The 23,291-nt window shown below is 32.3% G+C and overlaps 1 protein-coding gene, 1 long non-coding RNA gene and 1 other non-coding gene across 16 annotated transcripts; 1 reads left to right on the top strand and 2 right to left on the bottom strand.

The window, feature by feature from the left end:
- LOC107457639 (beta-galactosidase 3) lies at nt 1–5,613 on the bottom strand. Of its 10 annotated transcripts, none has more exons than XR_002365442.2 (9): nt 5,156–5,591; nt 4,903–5,007; nt 4,677–4,708; nt 4,442–4,542; nt 3,872–4,006; nt 2,780–2,847; nt 2,028–2,095; nt 963–1,083; nt 1–376 (listed from the first exon to the last, which is right to left on the bottom strand). XR_002365442.2 is itself a non-coding variant. In XM_052251878.1 (3 exons), the coding sequence occupies exons 1-3, from the start codon at nt 2,073–2,075 to the stop codon at nt 260–262; spliced, it is 234 nt and encodes a 77-aa protein (XP_052107838.1). In that variant the 5' UTR covers nt 2,076–2,745; the 3' UTR covers nt 1–259. The 10 variants fall into 10 exon arrangements, 1 of the variants encoding a protein (XP_052107838.1); XR_002365444.2 differs by having other exon boundaries at nt 4,914–5,007; XR_008001311.1 differs by having other exon boundaries at nt 4,677–5,007.
- A 10,379-nt stretch (nt 5,614–15,992) lies between these two features.
- On the bottom strand, nt 15,993–20,403 carry LOC127740693 (uncharacterized). Of its 5 annotated transcripts, XR_008001503.1 has the most exons (6): nt 19,654–20,403; nt 19,431–19,505; nt 18,956–19,050; nt 18,746–18,829; nt 17,737–17,825; nt 15,993–16,389 (listed from the first exon to the last, which is right to left on the bottom strand). It is a non-coding gene; the product is annotated as an uncharacterized LOC127740693 (long non-coding RNA). The 5 variants fall into 5 exon arrangements; XR_008001501.1 differs by having other exon boundaries at nt 15,993–17,825; XR_008001502.1 differs by lacking the exon at nt 17,737–17,825.
- A 93-nt stretch (nt 20,404–20,496) lies between these two features.
- TRNAV-CAC (transfer RNA valine (anticodon CAC)) lies at nt 20,497–20,570 on the top strand. The gene has a single exon. It is a non-coding gene; the product is annotated as a tRNA-Val (tRNA).
- The last annotated feature ends 2,721 nt before the right edge of the window (nt 20,571–23,291 follow it).

Raw genomic sequence — 23,291 nt, 5'->3', positions numbered from 1 at the left:
TTCAAGGATCATTGGCAATTGAACATGAAATCTATGTCTCAATCTTTGATCCATTTTTATTTCATTTCCAATTCCATCACCATTTGCTCCAAATCTCACATCTTTTCAAACAACAAATATAACTAATGTTAAAAAGACATATACAAATATTTTTTTAATGCCACATAAAGTGTTCCAAATTGAATTTGAGCACTTATGCTCTAAATATTACTATCTCAAGACATACTTTAAGCATTGATAACAGTTAAAAAGAGAAATATCAACAATAAATGAAACCTTCCAAGTCTTGACCCTTTTTGCGGCTGCAGTCAATCTGGCATGAATCTGCTACCGCAACCCATTCCTCTTGCCAACTCTCCAAATCATCACCTACAGGCTACAGTAAACAAAGGAACATACTTCTTAGTCTTTGGAAAGTATTGCAGTTCCAAAGAAAACCATAATTCATTAATTACTCATAATTCATTGTTAAACAAACAACACAATGCAACAACATCTTCATCCACCTAGGAATGAAAACTAATACACCTGTTCTCAGTTTTAACAAAAATCAAATTTACTCAGAGAAAGTTTTAATAGAAATAATTAACATAACTATTCCTCAGTTACTCTTCATTGATATAGACAAACAACGTAATGCAACAACAAAATCCAGATACTTTTAAAAGCTAACAGCACACTAATAAAGAAGGGTGTTAAGAGCAACATAAAAGATACTGCTTCATTGTTTTGTACATTCTCAAGCAAAAAAATAATGCTTGTATTAATCTGTTTGGAGAGAAGTTGGAAAGGACAAAACAAAAATAAAAAACTTACTTAATAAATAATAAGAATAACGTAAAAATATCAAAGGTTAAAGAGTATTGGGGATAAAATAATAATAAAAAAACATTGCTTCCCATGAGTTGGCACTTTTTAGCAAAGTGGAATCAACTCAGGATATCCATAAGAATTGCACCCACCATTTCCATAAGTCATCCAGTATCTTCCTATGCTCTCTCCATTAATCCATACCTGACCCTTCCCCATTCTTTCCATGTCCAAAGCCAATGGTTCATTCCCATCCGGTGCATTAGAATAAACCTGAAGTGTTTATTTATCATTATTGTATTGGTAAGCTTATATATAGTTGTTAAAATTCAAATTCCTAATCCACATTAAAAGAAACTATTATCACCATATGCCATTTCAATTAGCTAGAGAATATAAGTGTTTTTATGAAATCAAGTTCTAGTGGGTTCAGTTTGAAAATTTATACACCCTATATAAACAACTATCGCTAGATATATATACTATATAAAGCAGCTGTCATTAGAACACGTATAAAGCAAGGGCGGCACAAAGAAAAAGGATGATTTGAGTATAGTTCATCTCCAATTATATTTTCATCTAAAGATAATCAAGAAATACAATTAGTACTTAAAGGGATTAACAGATTAATGGAATTGATTTAAGTCCAAAGATCAACGTGATGCCACGTACGTCTTCTAATATGAAAAATGGGTCATGTAATCTTGTGCATTTTTGTTAATAACAGTTCAACAGTTAGGAAAAGAAAATATAAACATGCTTTAACTTGTCTACTTCACATTGTACTCAAAGCATGAAAAGTATATCTAATTGAAATTGAGACCCAAGAATGCTTTTAATGTTTATCTATTCGATTGAACTATCAAATTCATTTAGCTTTGCCATGACATTTGTCTTTGTGTGTAGCCTTTTCAAATTTGCAGTGTGATTGACACTATCACATGGACCAACCTATGAATAAAAGAAACTTTTTTTTTTGGTGACTAAGAAACTTCTTATTTAATACAACTATCCAATCGATCAATTATTTGGAAAATGCATCTCTTCTAAGTTCAAAGTGTGACTAATAATTAATCAGTATTATTATAGATTTTTAATTATTTTTCAAAGTACTGTTCTACCCGTTTCTTCTTCCTTCTTTCCCAGTTAAATCCTAATAAAGACAGATTTAAAAAAGAATCAGAGATATAATTAAAGAATAAAGATAGAAAAATCACCTTTAAGATTGTGTTAGTAGTGTAAACCCTTGCCAGATAATACAACATAAAATAGTCTTGTCAATAAACTGCAGGACAAGTACACCTTTGATCTTAGCTTTAAGTTGAGGGTGAATCCTTGGTGGTGAAATCAATTAGATAGATATTACCTTTTAAGTTCTTTCATAAACCACCAAATTCAAATATCAGTAAGAATAAAAAATTACCTATATATTCATTATTCTGAATCCATTTTGTTGAGAACAATAAAATAGATACTTGTCAGGAGTAGCATACATTATTTTCGACTTAAAAAAAATACTTTTTTTCATTAGACTTATTCTCTGAATGTAGCCTATTATAAAATCAGCCCATCTTGTTAAAATTATCTTCACAATGTGAAAATATCAAAGTGCATAGTTTCATCTGACAAATATCTTTATTGGTTTTCAAAACTTGTCTATTTATTTCAGTATTGTGTTAGATTGTTGTATGTACCATAAATTCCACAACTTCTTTTGGGAAAAAAAACTCTTAAATGCTGTAAAAGCAGAGGAATTAAGCACTACAAAATAATAATAGCAAAAATCTTTACACTGCAAAAGCAAAGGAATTAAACTCTACAAATAAATTATAAAACAAAAAAGGCCATGTTTGGTGCTTTTTTTCAAACTGAGATCATTTTTAGATAGCCAAAATATAATTTCTTTCTTTTAAAAATATTTTGTCAAAAATTAAATCTTTTCAGGAGATCAAAACGATAGTAGACTCACATTATTTATATGATGATCAGTGCCCCTTTTCTTTTATTTTTTTTCCATACATACGCACATATCAATTCCTGAAAAAAAAATTTCCTTATTTTAAATCAACAATGATGAGAAGACTCAAAAAAGAAAATTTAGAAAACAATAGAAGCAATGCAATAATCTAAATAAGGACCCTTTAGAACCTTCAAGTTGTTTATTTGCTCAAAACAACAAATTTGCTCAGAAGCAAATTAGCAAATTATTTTCTCAAAACAGCACTTCAATTATCTCTACCATTCTGACCTTACTACAAATTATACTACTTTCACCATTAATATAAACATTCAGAGACACTACCACCTTTGCCACTGCTATATGATCAAACATGGTTTGGTGCTGCTCTTTTGCCAAAACTATTCTATCATTTTATCTATTATCACATTTGCTGTGGGAAATGGGAACCACTCTCACTGCATACTACTACCACATATCACTATTCTGTTATCATAATAACAACTAATTTAGTTATATTATATGTCTGTTGAATTTTCAAATTATAGCAAGCTATTATAAACATAATTAAAATTGTTAACAAACAAAATAAGTAGAATTAAAACAATGCTATCCACTATGTCATATTAGATCAAGTTCAGTCTAGAAAAGCTTTAATAATAACATGATGCCATGTTGTTGATCACTTGAACCATGCTTTGATTATGATTTTTTTAACCCAGACAATATGAAATAATGTAGCAAGAGTTAGTGATATATAAGATCAAGATAACCAAAGCTAATTCATTTAAAAGATGAAGCGAAGCTATTTTCCTTTCATTTTGAGATGTAATTGTATATAATTGAAGTATATTTCTCTATTTTGTAAGTGGTTTGTGATGTTCTTATTCATACTTTCCTACTTTTAGTGTTGGATCCAATTAGTTAAAATAAAATGGATATAACACACAAATGTTTATTCTTTCTTCTCTATATGTTATAGAATAAGGGCTGCTGATTACAGGCATCAAACTCAAATAAATTGAAAAAATCAAGAGTATTGAAGAGGATAGCAAAGTGAATAACAAAATTTAATCAAAACCCAAAAATGAAATGATAGAATACCTCTGTCTGCTAGAGTTCTTAGAACTGCATGGGTTAGTAATCAAATGCGTAGCCCATATGTTTCCTCCTTAGAACTGCTTTTGTGTCACCGTTCTCTTCTTCTTATTGAGCTTGTGAAATCCAGTCACATAGTCTCTTTACAACCAAACCAAAATTCTCATTTTTATTGATATCATTATACACTTAAACTCTAAATCACAATCACATAAGTTGCAAACTTTTTCAGCACAAACAAAACTTCCAGGAAATCAAAACAAAAACAAAAACAAAATGGGCAGTCGCCTATTTTTCTCGGTATAAGGAAGAAATAAAGGTATCAAATTCTAAAGTTTACATGTTTACTGACTAAATCTGCTTTGAGTTGTGTTTTACTATTTAAGTTTACCTAAATTTATGTCCTTAACATTGTTAGCATTAGCTTGCCATTTGTCTTCATATAAGCATTCAAAATTTCACCCAGTTTAAGAACATGTATAAAAAATCAGCTTTATTTTTGCCAAGAATCATATTCATTGTTGAAGAGTTTCAATTTTTCAAAGAGTATTTTTCAAAGAGTATTTGATAGAATACCTCTGTCTGCTAGAGTTCTTTGGAGAGTTTTGATATGATTCATTTTCAACTGCATCTGACTGGACAAAGTAAGCCGAGTTTCCATCAATTAGAGGAGGAACCTACACTAACGGAAAACAACGTCATAAATAAGATTAATAAAACAAATAGAAAACAACAAAAATTTAAATTCTTGTACTAATGAACATGATGATAGTAACTTGAAATTATTTTAACACAATCCAAACACTCTTACCTTAAAAAAATTCACTTCTTAGCTGATTTTACCTACCATCATTTGAAAGGTAAAAAAATTAAACCTATTACTGAAAATAAAAATAAATTATGATAATCTTTTATTTTTGGACTTTACTATTAATCCACCCATTGATGCAATCTAAGGATGTTTTTTTGCTTCTCCTGTAGATAACCCTAGACAGTGGTGTCAACTTACTGCAGCTGTAAAGCAAGCATTAACATACCATTAACATACCAATTTCTTCATAACAGATCCCTTCGGCTTTTCTACAAACTATAGACTCCGTCCTATTTTATCAATTTACATCAGCCCATAGTATGATACACGACTGCAGGAAAGACAACAGTAATCAACTCCAAATGCAAAGAAAGTATATAACAAAAAAAAAGTGAAGTTTTGGGTTCTGCAGATACAACAATTTTATTTACATCAGTTTTATTCGTACATTTTAGCATTTAATATATCATGTGACGAACCTGAGCCTTCTTCTTCTATTTTTCTCTCTCCCCTCAGTCCAACGAATTTCTTCTCTGGCGGTGTATCCAACAGCGGCGGTGGCCTCTATCACCGCCGTCGCCTCCTTCCTCTTCCTCTGTCACCGATCTGTTTGCTTTCACTCTCTTTCGTTTGATTCAGTGGCAAGGTTGCCGCCTCTCACCGCCGCCGCCGTCGTCACCTCCCTCTTCTTCTTCCTCGTGCTTTTTCTCTTCACTGTCATGTTCTCTTCTTCTCTGTTTCGATGGGAACGTGGGAGGAGACCTTGGTGTAAGAGAGGAGAGATTGAGAAAAAAAGGGTAGATAACTCTGGTCATCAGGGTAAAGGAGAAAGGAATTAGGGGAGAGAAATAAATCAACTTTTAAAATTTGATTTCTCAATTCAAATTTATTTCCCGCGTCACTCACTGGATAAAAACTGATGGACAACCCAGTGTGTGAACTGCATGCAATAAAGAACGAAAGAGCCAAGAGTTATGAAAAGAGAGATCCAATTTTTTATTGGAAAAGTATGTGGAACCAAAAGGTTATCAGCCAAAAACTAAACAAAATCACATTAATTTGTATTAATAATTAATTTTAATTTTTTTAAATTTTGAAATTTAAAAAATTTAAAATTGATTAAGTAAACCTAATTAAAACCTATAAAAACGTTTCTCTTCTCTCTCATATTAACCTACTCACCTTCAACAATCACACATACAGATCTCTCTCACCGTCAGACCCTCTCTACTTCCCCACCGCGATGCACTCCTCTTCTATCACCGACATCTAGCTCGTCGGATTCGCCACCGTCAACAAGAACAACCGCCTTTGCCGTCTCCGTCTCCGTCTCCGATCGCCGCAGTTTCTTCCTCTCCGTTGTCCTTCCCTCATCCTCCTCCAACTTCTCCGATCGAATCCGCTGGAAAACTCTCTGGGATCTGAAATTGGAACCTGAATCTGCCGCGGCACATGAACCATTGTCCGTACACGTATCCGTTACAGCTCGATCCGTTATTAGTTGATTGTGTCGGTGCTCTGCTTGAGGTTCGGAGTGGGAGGTGCGGACGTGCGGTGATCGGAGGCGGTCGGGCAGACTGGGCCAGGAGGGCGGCAATGATAGCGTTGAAGAGAGCAAAGACAAAGAGAGGGCTGCGGCGCGTGAGGATCCAGGAGAGTAGAAAGAGAGCACTATGCATGCCTAGTTGATCTTTTTGGAAAGAAATGTAAAAAAAAACATTCATTTAATATGAAAAAAACATCCTAATAATTAACAAAAGAAATATTCAGTTATATTTTAGTAAAAATAATTAAATATCTATAACATTTAAAAAAAAATACGAAATTCTTAAAGAAATAGAGACATTCATATTTGTAATACAAAAAAATTCGAAAAATATATAAAAGAACATCCATTTAGTATGAAAAAAAAACATTTTGATATTTAGCAGAAGAAACATCCACATATATTAACTCGTAGAGATTTTCATTCTGATACTTAGTAGAAGAAACATCCATATATATTAACTCGTAAAAATTTTGAATTCACCCCAAAAGTATTTGGCTGATTTTTGGCTAATACCATTTTGGTTCCCTAGTATTGCTCTTTTTTATTACTTTTTATACTCTTCATTGTTCATTTCAACATTTTTGCTCTGCTATTTAGCTTGCCACTTGTCATGCAATAGAGCTTAATACTTGTCGAACAAATAAAATGCCACTTGTCAAGTAACAAACCTATTACTACTCTCTTATTATATATTAACTAGCAAGATCCCCGCGCAATGCGCGGGCAAGATAAATAAATACTATAATAACGTGAATGTAAAACATATTTGAGATATTATTTGGTGTTAAAAATAAAGGAATATTGATATTGTTTGAAAAATATATGAAAATTTTTAAGCAAATAGAAAAAAATTGTTATTAAAAAAAAGAAAATGACAAATTAATCTAATTTTTTAGTTCGCTGACATTTAAGTTTTGAAGATTTAAAAATATATTTAAATTTATAACCTCTTTAAAATCTGAACACATCTATCTTTGGGTCTAATTTATCTCATTTTAAAAATTATTTCACGTGTGTATCCATATCAATTAGGTCAGTATAACGGGAGTCACGTTTAATTTTTTCGTAAGTAAACATGGGAGATCGATATGTCCAAATTTTAAAAATGTTAGGAATTTAAATGCATTTTTAAATTCTCACAGAATTAAATGTCCGTGGATCAAAAGGTCAAGGACTTATTTATCTTTTTCTAAAAAAAAGCTACGAAATATTATGTTATGTTATTATTCATAAGTGATTCTGTCAAAATATAAATAATGTTCTAAATTCTCTGCGAATTAAAAATTAAAATAGTACTTTATTATGTATTAAATTAGAGTACATTACTTTTTCAAATACTAATAGTGTTCATTTATTTTTCACACCAATTAATAATTTAAATATAGTTGACATTGATCTCATAATGGTATTATTTGTTTTACTCGTACAAACGCATGAATAAATTGACAATGTAGATAAGAAAAGAGTAATACATTAAAAAAGTATCATTAATAATAAAAGTGACCAATTTAAAAATAATTTGTTATATTGTTATTAAAAAAATTTGTTTTAAAATAGAAAGTATACGATAACTTAAAATCAGTACATCAAACCTATGCATGTAATGTGATAAATCAGAAAAAAAAAATTATTTAGCTTTTTAAGAAATATAGGTAAATTTAGATGTTCAAAAATACAATTTCTTCCAACTATACTATATGTCTCATTTATTATCACAAACAGCAAAGAATGGAGTTTAATAAGAATACAAATTCACAGTTTAATAAGAATATATCTATGGCAAACATTGTTAAAACAAATAGTAAAATCTTTAAAATTTAGTGAGAAACAATTAGAAGTAGATATTTATCCTAAATCTTTTAATAAAATTGCTAAATGAAGCCAAGCATTCTCCTTCACCAATCTCTCCCGTATAAAATAATCAAAAATAGAAAAACCAACCATGGTTAAAGTGAATTGAGATGGGTTTAGCGATATGTCCGATGTGAATGTCAATTCGAATAATAGTATCACAAACTTCAAAAATAAAAAAGACAGTAAAATAATGATTTCATTAATTAAAGTATATTAAAGAATTGGTTCATGTACATAATTCACATAAAAAAAGAATTCGTAACTATCACTTAAGTCCTAACTTTAAAAGGATTTACATGTAACATAATAGAGTTTGTTTTTTGTATAGCTGTCAAGTTGGTTAGTTTGTTAGACATAATTATAGCACTATTAGTTAGTAATTTATTTTCCCTTTTGCTATATATATTGTAATTGGTACTCAGTACTCGGTGGTGGTTCTTTTAATCAATTATTCTCTCTTTTCACTTCTTTTCAATTCTTCTTCCATTACTTTAAATTTCAATGACCTGAGAGTACATCACCAACCTTCTTCTTTTCTTATAATTATTTTTGTAATTCACTTGAATTTTAAGCTTGGTACCATTTTACATGGTATCAGAGCGAGAAGATCCAACTATGGCAGATAATTTAGCTAATCCGAATGCAAGCCCTTCATCAAATTCCGCTGCAGATTTTGAGAATTTCACCGCTTTCATGCGTCAATTCTCTCAGTTCCAGGCACATCTTGGCAGATCTAGTTCCTCTTCTGCAATTTCTGATCCGATTAGCCCTTATTTTCTTCATCCAGGAGAAAGTCCTGGTTTGGCTCTAATTCCGCTTAAGTTGACACCTCAAAATTATTATCAGTGGTCGCACGATATGTGGAGAGCACTCAGATCGAAGAACAAGGTGAAATTCCTCGATGGATCCATTCTAAAACCAGGTGAAGGTGATCCTAATTTTGAAGCATGGGATAGGTGTAACAATTTTCTCCTCTCCTGGATCAACCTCTCTCTCAGCCCTGAAATCGCTAAGAGCGTGATGTGGATTAGCTCAGCTCCAGACTTGTGGAATGATTTAAAACGTCGTTACTCACAGGGAGATGTCTTTCGAGTTGGTGCGTTAAAAGAAGAATTTTATGCACTCAAACAAGGTGATCTTACTGTTACCTCTTACTTTGCTATGTTGAAAGCTATTTGGGAAGAATTAGAAAATTTACGTGCTATTCCTAGTTGTGTTGCTTGTGTTAATGGATGTTCATGTGGATTACGAATTGTTCGAGACTATGCTTCTGAGGAATATGTTGTCAAATTCTTAAAAGGATTGAATGAGCAATATTCAAATGTTAAATCACAAATCATGCTAATGAAGCCGTTACCTGAAATCAACACAGTACTATCTATGTTAACCCAACAAGAGCAAGAATTGAATTGTTACCCATCAAATAGCAACATAGTGACTAACTCTTTACAGGTGCAAACCTCAACTGGAGGCGGTTCATTTTCTGGAAGAGGCAGAGGCCGTGGACGAAATTCAGGCAGAGGAGGAAATCAAAAATCTTATAGTCGAGGCTACACTTCAAAGTTTTGTAGCTACTGTAATCAAATTGGTCATTTAGCAGAGACATGCTATAAGAAAAATGGCTTTCCTACTCACCAAAAGCCGCGAGTAGCCAATCAACTTAGCACTGACGAGATAGTTGAGAATTCTAGTGCTGAGATTGCTGATTCTAACCAGGATAAAAAGAGCGATGATACAGTACTTGTGTTGACTCCAGATCAGAAGGAAACCTTACTAGCACTCCTTCAACAACCACGCATGCCAACCTTAAATAGTGTAAACCACATTACTTCTTCTGCCACCCTTACTCAACCAAAAGGTAGGCATTGCTTGAGTGTATCATCAAATTTTACTAAAACTTCTTGGATACTTGACAGTGGAGCTACTGATCATGCATCCTATATTCAAGAGTCTTTCAAAACTTTTCATTATATGAGACCAGTTTTGGTAAATCTACCTGATGGTTCTACCACTACAACAAACATTTGTGGCACTGTGCAACTCTCTAAACATTTGATTCTTACCAATGTTTTATTCATACCTCACTTTAAATATAATTTGATTTCAGTGTCTAAACTCACAAAGTCATTACATTGTGAATTAAAATTTACTGATTTTTTTTTGTGAGATACAGGTACTCCCATCATTGAAGATGATTGGGCAAGCTAAAGTCATTGGTGATCTTTATGTGATGGATGCTCAACCTTGGAAACTAACTACACCAGAAGTTAACACACATTCTGTAAATGTCACAGTGCAGCAAGATTTAGGAACTCTATGGCATGCCAGACTAGGTCATTTACCATCCAAAAGAATGTCAATCATGAAAAATACATTTCCATTTATTGAATGCATTTCATCATCTCATGTTTGTGATTCTTGCCACTTGGCTAGACAAAAGAAATTGTCTTTTCCCATTAGTAATACGCAATCAGAATATATTTTTGATTTGTTACATATAGATATTTGGGGACCACTCTCACTTTTATCTACTGCTGGTCATAAATATTTTCTTACAATTGTAGAAGATAAAACGAGGTTTACTTGGATTTATTGCATGAAACTAAAATCCGAAACTAGAGTGTTAGTAGAAAATTTTGTTCAAATGGTGCAAACTCAATTTCATAAAGTTGTGAAACAAATTAGAACAGATAATGGGATGGAATTTAAAATGAACTCCTTCTATAACTCAAAAGGAATATTACATCAAACATCTTGTGTTGAAACTCCTCAACAAAATGGAATTGTTGAGAGGAAGCATCAACATATACTGAATATTGCAAGAGCACTTTTGTTTCATTCTAATGTGCCAAAATGTTTTTGGCACTATGCTATGCAACATTCAGTACATTTAATAAATAGACTACCAAGCACCTTCTTGAATCATCAAACGCCTTATGAGGCACTTTTCAAGAATAAACCAGATTTGACTCATCTCAAGGTGTTTGGTTGTCTTGTTTTTGCTACCACTTTGAGTACTAATAGAAGAAAATTAGATCCTAGAGCTAGAAAATGTGTTTTTCTTGGTTATCAATCAGGAACAAAAGGGTCCATTTTGTTTGATTTAAAATCCAAAGAAATTTTTATATCAAGAAACACTGAATTTTATGAACACTATTTTCCATTCAAACAAATACCAAGCACTGATTTTTCTATAGATCAGCCTTCAATTGAATCATCCAATTTTGACCCTTTTGCATTCTTTTATAATAACTCTGCACATACTTCTTCATATGAGCATACTCATGGCATAATTGCACCTCACACCATACACACTACACCTGATTTATCTGCCACTTCTACATCACCTATGGCATCTCTTCATGATATAACAGATTCTGCATCACCCGCCACCTTAGAATCAGCATCTGCATTGGCACCATTGGAACATTCATCCATTCATATTGAGTCACAATCTGCTGCACCAGTTTTGAGAAGGTCTGAACGAGAAAAAAAAACACCCTCTTATCTTAAAGATTTTCATTGTTTCCATATTTCATCACATAGAGATCCAATCAATGCGGCCCAATTACCTTCAACATGTAAGTATCCCCTTTCTCACCATTTGTCATATTCATTGTTTACTCCCAAACACCAAGCCTTCACTTTTGCTCTCATAAATAACTCGGACCCCAAACACTATTCTGAGGCTGTTATGCATGATTGTTGGAGGAAGGCTATTGAGGCAGAACTCACTGCTCTTGAGCAAAACAAAACCTGGATCATCACTTCTCTTCCTCCTGGAAAGAATGCAGTTGGTTGTAAGTGGATTTTTCGCACAAAATTCAACCCAGATGGCACTATCGAGAGGCATAAGGCACGTCTTGTTGCCCAAAGTTTCACTCAAATTCCTGGAGTCGATTACATTGACACCTTTAGTCCCGTTGTGAAAATGAGCACTGTGCGTGTTCTTCTTACCGTTGCAGCAGCAAAGAATTGGCATCTTCATCAACTTGATGTGAATACAGCTTTTCTCCATGGAGACCTACATGAGGACGTTTATATGAAACTTCCAAAGGGGTTGCAGTGTTCCGATCCAAACTTAGTCTGCAAGTTGACAAAATCTTTGTACGGTTTGAAACAAGCTAGTCGCCAATGGAACATCAAGTTGTCTGCTGCACTTGCTGATCTGGGGTTTACTCCATCTGAAAATGATCACTCGCTTTTTACCAAATCCACAGGTACAACTTTCACAGCTATTCTTGTTTATGTTGATGATCTTGTGTTAGCTGGAGATGATTTGAGTGAAATTCAAGCTGTCAAAATGTTTTTGGATGATAAGTTCAAAATTAAAGACCTTGGCCTTCTTAAGTTCTTTATTGGGATGGAGGTAGCACGAAGCAATGCTGGTATTGCACTGTATCAAAGAAAGTATGCATTGAATTTGATCACAGACTGCGGTTTGCTTGGTGCAAAACCAGCATCTACTCCCAATCATTAACAAAAAAATATTGAATTCATTTTTGGATCCAAATCAACCTCAATTAAAGAAAGAAATGAAGTGAAATTACTTAAGGAATAAGAAGTTTGGTCAATACTTATCAGCAACATTAAGTGAACCTCAATTAACACACAAATTAACCAAAATTAGTTCAGAGTTTGAACAAACAGTAAAAAAGATTTCATCATCAATAAAAATACATCAAATTCATTTCTAGATCCAAATTAACCTCAGTTAAACTAAGAAATAAACCAAAATTATTTAAGGAATAAAAAATTTGGTCAATACTTATCAGCAGCATCAAGTGAACCTCAATTAACACACAAATGAACTGAAATTAGTTCAGATTTGAACAAGTGATAAAAAAGACTCAATCATAAATAAAAACTCATTGAATTCATTTCTGGATCTAAATCAGCCTCAATTAAATAGAGAAATGAACTGAAATTACTTAAGGAATAAAAAATTTGGTCAATACTTATTAGTAGCATCAAGTAAACATCAATTAATACACAAATGAACTAAAATTAGTTCAGATTTGAACAAGCAATAAAAAAGCTTCAATCATCAATAAAAACACATCAAATTCAATTTTGGATCTAAATGAATTTCAATTAAACTAAGAAATGAACCGAAATTACTTAAGAAATAATAAATTTGGTCAATACTTATCAGCAGCATCAAGTGAACCTCAATTAATTCACAAATGAATCGAAATTAGTTCAAATTTGAGCAAACAGTCAAAAAGACTCAATCATCAACAAAAACACATCGAATTCATTTCTGGATCCAAATGAACCTCAAATAAACTAAGAAATGAATCGAAATTTTTTAAGGATGGCACCAGAGAAAATTAGAAGTTCATCAATAACTTTCTATCAATAAATTTAGTCATGTAAATAATCTATAGTTCATAGTTGCAATTTGTAAACAATCATGTTACTTAAATCAAACTTTTTTTTGGTCAAACATTAAAAAAAAATCAATCAAGATTTTACGTGATTCTAAATAAACTATCGAATTAATCTCTCCTATCAAGTTTAAATCTAAATCTATTGTAATATTTTTTAAAATTTTTAAAATTGACAAATACTATCATAAGTGATGTGAAGATAGTATGACTTGCAACCTAAACTCACCCTACTAATATGTTTAAAGAATTATAATTTAAAATAAATGCTAATTGTTTCTTTCTTTTTTTTTTGTAGATTTAGCTAATTAAAGATAGAATTTTGTATATGTATTTTTAATTATAATTTATAATAAATTATTGTAATTACTTAAATTTCTTTTACTTTAACAAATAATTTGCATGTTATAGTAAAATAAAAAAAAAATTCCTAAATTACTTTAACAAATAGTTCATGACCCTCATTATGTCATCAATAAAATTGTATGCACAAAGGATCTAAAAACTTTTCAATTATGTGCATCCCTTTTAAAAGATCTTAAAAATATCGGCTTTAGTTAAAAATATTAATAAAAAAAATGGCATCATAGCTCTAGAATTGGCATGGCTACACTACACTACCGTTGCCGAATGGCATCTTAGCTCTAGAATTGGCATGGCCACACTGCACTACTGTTGCCGAAGATTTTTGGTCCTTAATACAACATATTGCATTCTATACCTAATATTTCTACCTCAAGTAAAAATATTGATAAATCTTCATTTAAATTTTAGTTCTAGAGTTATACATTCTCAATCTTCATTTGCACTATTAGTCTCTATCTTTTAATGCTTCAAAAAAACATAAACTTAAAGGAATAGAAAAAGATAATTTTATCCAGAAAATTAATATTAAAAAACTTGAAAAAAGATATTCAAAAGAACATGAAAATATTACTGTCAATCATGAGTTAAAGAATACTTACTTAATACGGCCTTGTCAATTATGCAATTTAAATTTAAGTTCATCTTATCAAACTTTATGCATCTAATTTCAAATGTTAGTCATAAAATAAAACTTATGCAAACTTTAAGATAATATTTTTAAATTTTTTTATTTTTTAACTTTTTAATAATTGTACCACCCAAAGTGACATAAATATAGATTTCTAAAATGGAATGGCATTGCAAAAAGAAGCTTAGTAATCACAAAATTTACTTTTAATAGGAAGGTGTAAATGGTTTTTAAGATATGTTGCATTTTTGCTGACATTCATCTTTTAACTTTACAATGATGCTTTAAGTACAATAAATATAACAAAGCACACCAAAGATTAAGAATATGTTCAATTTTTTTAACGGAAATGTTTAGTAACAAAAAAAAATCAGCCAAAAACCTTTTTTAATCTTTGCTAAAAGCAAGGACTAATACTACTTTTTACTAAATTTCACAATAAATATTGTAAATCCTAATTAGTTCTAAATTTAAAATTTCTTATCCAACATCTTTCTAAACAAACAAATACAAACAGCATCTATAAAGTATGGAGTTACTCAAAGTTTAATAATGCTAATTATTATTTTAAAAATTTCTCATAAAATCATGTATAAATTTTTTCTAAACCTTAAATTCTAAACCTTTTTTGTTCAGCTGCAAAAGATATCATATTATTTCAATTCAATATCATCTTTTTAATTTAAAATCAACAGCAAAGGATATCCTAGAGTTAAAAATTATATCATTTAAAAACTTAAATCAAATTATTTATTAATTTTATAGAGCATTCAATTTATGCTTAATTAGTTAAAATGGACTCGATCAAAGGATCTCATCCCCTCTATCAATAGTGAATGAATGAATAAAACTATATAGCCTCAAACTTATCACTTGATGTATAAAATTATAAAAATAAATCTATGTGCTAATGCATCAATCTTTCATATGAACTAAAAATCTTGAGGAAAACAATACCTAGCCAAAATTAAATTTCGTGCCAAAAACTGTTAAATTTTTAATAAAGTAAGGTTCGCTTTTTAAGTTAATTATACACCTAACAAATGTTATCACAAAAATATTTTATTTGCAATGAAAATAATCCCTTTTAAATTTTTAATACTACCAAAATAAATTATGTACTTTGACTCAAAAAAGTTTAAATTGAAGCAAGAATTTTATGGAAAGCAAGATTACCATTTTGTCAAAACTCATGGTGCATTACCAACAAAACTCTGCTACATATGTCTGTAGCTCAAATTAATAGAGTTTACAGCTAATTTTGCTAGTATGTCTAACATTTACTATTCTATTTTAGTAATTAGACACAATTTTTCTTATGAAATTGTATGAACCAAAAAATAATTAAATGAAAATACCACATAGAAGAAAAATTAGAACTTCAAGATAGTAAAAAATGAAGAATCCAAGTCTCTTGAATCTTGCTCTATAAGCCTCTTGATGGCTGCAACAATGCACTGAAGCATCTAACTTGTGGATCTGTGAATTCCAAAATTAAAGACAGGTATATTCATGGTATGCAATTAAAAAAGCAAGGAATAAAAGGAGGAAGGGAGGACTCGATCAAAAATCTGGTATTCATTTAGTTCATCAATGAGGCTACCAGCCATGTCTTGATCACAAATTATAAATACTCTTCTTAATGTCCTTACACATGTACCTATTAAAACAACTGAAAATATGATGGAATCAAATATTATTAAAACTACACTACATGAATCAATGTTAAGAATAAAAGGTTAATAATTGCTATAGCTCCTGGTGATAAAGATCTTTATACACTTTCTCAAATTATTCCATCTCATCATTATTTCATCCACTTTGGTCTTCCTCAAGTGTTCTCTCCTCTCCATTTTCTTCCTCTTGTTCCTCCTCATCCTCCTCACCATAATCATTGACATCAAAATCACATTTTTCATGCTCCATCTACATCACAAAAACAACTCCTCAATCAAAAATGAAAAATAATGAACCACTATAATTGCACAACATTTTAGAGAGTAAATGAGTAAGGAAACAGCTAATGTAGTCCTTAATACATGTGAAACATTAGCACTAAAAGTAACACCAAAAGCAAATAATCAAAGAAGTTCTATCTCTATTTGACTTGGCAACTACAAATAGTTCAAGTTGCACAGTAAATGTTCCTCTTGCTGCTCATAAAAGATAGCATTTTGTATGCTCTAAATTGTTTCAGAATTCAAATTCATTAACATGTGGATCAAAAAAACAAAAAACAAATTGGAGCGGAGGGTGACATCTTTGACAACTCTATACACTATTTTTCAAAACAAAGAACTAAACTTCAGTTGACAAACTTATAAATGGTTATGGACTTATGGGTTTACCATTTTCCCCATAACAATATCTCCATTTTTCCAATCTAAACCACACATGCCAACATGCATCGGAGTAATAATTAAAATAATGTTAAAAGGCTCCTCTTAGGTCCTAATTTATGTTTTTATCCGTCTGTGTTTGGATAACAAAAGTTGTTTCCTCCCTGTCCATGATTCAAAAGTAACAATAACATCTATTATGGACATGGAGCAAACCTAACTTTTTCAAATAAAAAGTGAATACATGTATAACAGAAGCCAAGAAATATATGACATCATATTACAACCACTTTCAAAATCATTTTTGCTATCAAGCTATGTTGGTGCACCTCTCATTAGTTTGCTGGAAGTTAGGAGTGAATCACTTGCTAGTTTACTACCAAACCTAGATGAACTAAATTCATTGAATTAAGATGGTTTCCTAAATTATATGGACTATCAACAAACACTATCTATGCAGCAGTTTCTTGCTGCTCTTTCAGGATTTCACCAGTGAAATTCCAAGTTGTTATATCTATTAGAATGATGATCCATGAGTGTGATTGATGTTAATTATTTTAGAACATAAAAAAGAAGTAAGGATACTTAGTTAGAGTACATGGAGAGTATTTAGTTAAATGACATGCACCTCCAAAATTTAAATAAATAATTTATTTATTTACTTAACAGAACAAAATGAAAACGAAAAACCTCCACCTACCACATTATTATTATCAATCTCATAAGCTTTACGCTTCATAACATCCTTTGTTTCATTAATCTTGCTCTGCAAAACCAAATTGTGTAATTTTTCTTTGCGACTCTCCATTATACAGGGCAATAAGACTCAGATCAGAGATATGAATCAGGATTACTTATTTATGTTCATGAAACATCATATTCACAGAACCAACAAAAAAAACACTTCAAAAAAAAAATAAAAAGAAATATATACCTTAAAGGTATGACACACTTTGTATTCTATGAACTAATTCTTGCTCTAAAAAATAGGGGTGACATCTATGACAACTCATTCATATATGCCTGAAATAAAAAACAACAAAAAAATTAAAAACTTGAGGGAAAAAGAAAAAGAAGACAACACTAATGTTGAAACACAAAGCCCACTAATGTTAAAGATAACAAAGAAAGACTAATATAGCATAAGAAAGTAGAAAGGTTCTTTTGTTGCAAATGAATGAAAACATTAGGAGGAAAAAGAAAGAATGCATACACTTTAGCAAAGTGCAAAATCAACATGACAAAATTGATCTTTAGACTAATATTTTAAATTTGTCCAATCTCGTGTTTATAAAAGTTTGCATATTCTAAATAGCTTACTATATCCAAATTGAGGGACCATTTCTTGAACTAAAGACGATTCTTTACTTATAGTCTTATATAATAACATAATTTAGATGAGATGGTAACTGAACCTTTTGCGAATAACATGATTCTGCTCTTTTAAACTCGGTTTCACCTCATTTATCTTGTGTAACACAGAGTAAAATAAAATTTCTTTTATACGTAAAACAATTATATACCAACATAGCTTTTCATGCGCATCCAGTTTATATATTAAAAAAATAAAAATAAAACACTAAGCAAAAGAAAGAAGAAAAAATACTAAGCAGGTGTGAGAAGAACTAATAAGTAATAAAAGAATTAGAGTCATCACAACACAATAAAATGATTTTAAATTAAAAATAAAAAAAATATAAAAAAAATGATAGAGGGAAATGGCTAAACTTGGCCACAAAAAATCATATGTAGTAAGTAAATGTTACTCAGACAAACACACACTTGGGTAATTAATACTATAACATGGATTTGGTAATCCTCTAACGTGAGCATAGTGGTAAAGTGTGAAAGAAATCAATCACGTTGGCAATGATATAAAATTGCATAAAAAACAGGAGAGGTATTACAATCAAGATAACGAAATTTCAGGAAATCACCTATACCTTTAGGTGAACAATACCAAAATTGTCAATGTGCTTTTCGTTGTAAATGATTCTATCTTGTCTACCTGCAAAAGACTCGAGCTCCTTCAATAAGCAGTAGAAAAGTAATCAGTAAAAAGTTAGATTTTCTTTAAAAGAAAAAAGGGAGCATAACACATGCAAATATATAAAAACTCAAAAAATCTATGCAACAGACGCCATTACACTTACCTCTAATCACTCAATATAGTAACTTAATTTATCACCGGATGAAACCAAAGAAACGTCATTCTTTTCCATCACTCTGTCCACTAAACATGAAAAATCTGCAAAACACGTGGTAAAGTATGAGAGGCAGCAACATTTGTTTTAAAATGTAGATATCAAACATTTATTACAGTTAAAAAAGGAAAGAAAAATATAATTAGTCAATAAAACAAAAAAAAAAATAACTGATCATCATTTAAGTTTAATTAAACAACCCATTACCAATCTTCATCAACATAAAAACCGTTGAGGCCCTTTAGAGTAATAGTCGTTAATATAAGATCACATATAAATACAGGCATGAAATACCATGTTTATTAAGCACACACCCATATTATCCCCAAGAGATTCCAGCTTCGGTTTTGGTATTCAAGCACTGTAGAATGATAATAAACATAAATACGAAATCAGATGGAAACTGCAAGAATCCTATGCTTACCTGTTTTTACCCATGAATTACAGAATCAATTACGACAACTCTTTAAGCTGCAACTTGTTGGTATATGTGCAAAACCTATACAGCAAAACAAAAACGACAAAAAAAAATCATGCTTGAAGCAATCAGCAAAAGAAAAGAACTTTAATGTTGAAAACTGAAGCCCAATAGTGTTAAAAAAGAAAGAGCGAAACTGTATAAGGTAATTAAGTTACCCAAAACTGACCATCTTTAGAGACCTTGAGTGATGAAGAACTTCTCAAAGCTCAATGAACAACAGCAACAATGTCTTCAAAAACCTCATCAGCCTTCACATTACCAAAAGATCCACAACCCGAACCAAAGTTTGAATGCAGCAGCTATTCCACCGAAACACTAAGCAGGTAAAATCAAAAGCAAACACAGCGTCGTGCTTCGGTTAAACACGACTCCCAAGGCAAAACCCGCCGCTGCTGCAGGAGGGTCTCAGCCTCCTCTCCACAGAAGGATTCGTTCACCAACCTCAACATGCATACCAACCAACTACAACACCGTCAAACTTGCAGACCTTTCCCTTTTCCCTCTTATTCAACTCACGCCAGTCTTCCTTTTTGCTTCTGTATTTTCTCTAATCGTGAATGGTTGTGAGATTGAATTGAGAGAGAAACAAATTGAGGAAAAAGAAAGGGGGAGAGAGAGAAATAATGTATTCGAAATTTTTTTTGAAGAAGATTAAAAGTTTAAAACTCATTCAAAAAATTTTGCGGGAAAATTCCCGCTCATGAGTTTTGTTTAGAATTTGAAATAAAAACATTTGGCTGATCAGTGAAAGGCAATCCATGTGATGGTGTTATCAGCCAATCAAATGCTACGGTTATCCACTGCATGTCACCGAAGAAAAAAACAAAACTACAGAGGACAGTTGTCACTCTCTTAGAAATCATTTAACAGTGCTAAATAGTGTGTGAATTTACTGTTTGGCTAGTTAACCATTATATATTAAAATAGATAGATAGATGAGCAACAAAGTAGAACCTATGAGCTAAAAAAGGGAGTTTTCAATGCTCATAGTTAGAACAAAAGAAATGTGGTCTGGGTGGTGTAGTTGGTTATCACGCTAGTCTCACACACTAGAGGTCCCCGGTTCGAATCCGGGCTCAGACATTATTTTAAAAAAGTAAAATGGCTTAATAATAAAGAGGACATTATTCTTAAAAAGTTTTTTTCTAAAATGACTTAGTAAAAACCTTTGAGACACTCCTGATAGTTTTTTTCACAATACCCATTAATGGTCATGAGAAGGCAAACTGTCCCAATAAACAAAAAGAAACACCAGCAAAATCTCCAGTAGAGGAGGGGGTAACCAGAAGGAAAGGAAAAGAAGGAGAGAGAGGGCATTCATGGAATTTCTGAATCTGAGAAGGGTAGAGAAGGAAATGACAACTCTGAAGATCCTTTTGGTTCTTGGATGGTAGGACAACGTACTACACGTGGCAGAAATAGCAAAAAAGGAGATACTGGCAAGAGTAGTGGGTCGAATGGAGAGAGTAGTGAAGGTGGAGACAAAATTGAGGTGCAAAAGACAGCAGGTACTAGGTTTGCAATTTTGAATGAGAGAATCCCGAAGACTCTGAAGCCAATCATCTGCAACAAAAGAATGTTCTCCCAACAGTTACTAAGCATGATAATCCAAGGCCTACAACAACGTCCCAACCACCCCGCATTGCTACCCAGCCTACAATCCATGGCTCCAATAATAAGACAAGTCCTAGAAACCAAATGTTCCAGAAGTCCAACAAGCCCAAAAAACAAAAATACAGCAAGCTCCTCAAACCATGTAAAGAATAATGAAACCATACAAGGCCCAGACAACCCAGCTCCCTTCCAAGCCAGCCCAAATGCCCATAACAAACAACAAATCAGTCCCCAATCTAGTGATAATCCCACCCAAACCACTCAAAATGTAACCCATAGTTCTGATCATGGACCCCTTCCAGAAAATAACCAAATAACCCACATTCAATGTGTTACTACTAACATGGAGTTCAAAGAATCCCCTGTTGCAGAAACTTTTGTCCCTGAAATAGCAGTGATGGATGAGGATATGGGGGAACCAAAAGAGACAGACCCACCTGATCCATACTCTATTGATTCAGAAATTATGGTGGAAGTAGCTCTCCAATTTGAAGCAGAGATGATGGAAACGGCGGATGAGCAAATGAAGGAAGATAAAGAGATAAGGAATGAAGCCAATCATAACAAAGAACTTAATGCCACCATTGAGAAGGAGAAGGAGATATCCCTTGAAGGGGATAAGATGCTACTGGAGGCAGTAAGTTTTTGGTGCCTTCAATGAATTTATACGTATTTACAGACCTGATATAGTCATCTTATATGAGACTAGATGTAGTGGTGAACAAGCAAGAAGGGCTATTAACAGATTTGGTTTTGACTATAGTGTTATAGAAGAGGCTAATGGGTTTAGCGGGGGAAATTTGGGTGCTATGGAAAGATCCAAATATTCTCATCACAGTTTTAAAATCTCATACACAATTTATTCATATGGAGGTGACCTTCCTCAATAAGAGGAGTTGAATCCTCACTGTTATCTATGCGAGCCCTCAAGAGACAAATAGAAGAATTTTATGGCTAAAACTGAAAAGACTATCTAATGGGGAGAACAAGGAGTGGATGATGGTGGGGACTTCAATGAAATTGTTTGTCCGACGGAGAAAAAAGGAGGTGGTAGAACAGATGTCAGAGCTTGTCAGAGGTTCAAGGAATGGATGAATGCTTGCTCGTTAATTGATCTGGGGTATGTAGGAACCAGATTTACTTGGAGAAGGCTATTGTGGGATGGAAGAGAAAGGATGTTTAAGCGGCTGGATAGAGCCTTAGTTAATGTCGATTGGAGAATGAGATTTGGTGAGACTAGAGTTGATGTGCTAACACGTACCAACTCTGACCACCACCCGCTTCTTATTACTCTTGAACCTCAAAACCAGAAAGGTAGAGATAGACCTTTCAGGTTCGAAGTAATGTGGAAGTTGCATCCTGAGTATAAGGAGTTTGTAAGATAGAAATGGGATAAAGGAGCCAACCTCAACCAAGCCCTTTTAATGTTCATGAATGTGTTAAAGCAGTGGAACAAAGATATTTTCGGGCATGTGGGACGGCAGAAGAGAAAACTCCTGAACAGACTAGGAGGAATACAGAGAGCCCAAAAACACTAAAAAAATCCATATTTTGAGAAACTTGAAAAGCAGCTCAACGATGAGCTGGAGGAGCTGTTTGATAGAGAAGAAGCCCTCTGGTTGCAAAAATCTCGAGAGAAATGGATAGTTGAGGGTGATCGGAACACGAGATACTATCATACAAAAACAATCATAAGGAGAAGAAAGAACAGAGTTTTGAAGCTGAGAAATGGAGAAGGAGAATGGATGGAGGACCCTGAGACCTTGGCCAGCTTTGCAGTTATGTTTTTGATGAAGAGAAAGTTGTGTGTCGGTAAAGAATTTCACTAATAAAATCTCGTTACAAGTATAGTTCTAAACCAACAAACAATTCCTTAATAAAAAATTTTGTTTGTCACAAGTACAAACCCCAATAAAAAATAAACCGAAGTATTTAAACCTCGAGTCGTCTCTCAAGGAATTGCAGGGAAGTGTTCTTATTATTGGCTATGAAGTGCATATTTTGGGGTTTTGATAAGAAGCATAAAAGGTAAATGACAAGAAAGCAAAAGAAACTCAAATGATAAAAGGTCTTGGCAAGGGTTGATGGTTAAGAATCTATATCCTTGTTACTAACCACAACACGATAATTGTAAGGATTAATCCCATTAAGTCATCCTCTAACAAGTAAAGAAAAGTCAAATGAGCTACA

Source organism: Arachis duranensis, chromosome 7 (assembly GCF_000817695.3).
Source record: "Arachis duranensis cultivar V14167 chromosome 7, aradu.V14167.gnm2.J7QH, whole genome shotgun sequence".
NCBI lineage: Eukaryota > Viridiplantae > Streptophyta > Magnoliopsida > Fabales > Fabaceae > Arachis > Arachis duranensis.
The sequence above is the reverse complement of the archived record's forward strand: the minus strand, read 5'-3'. Positions and strand labels throughout refer to the sequence as shown.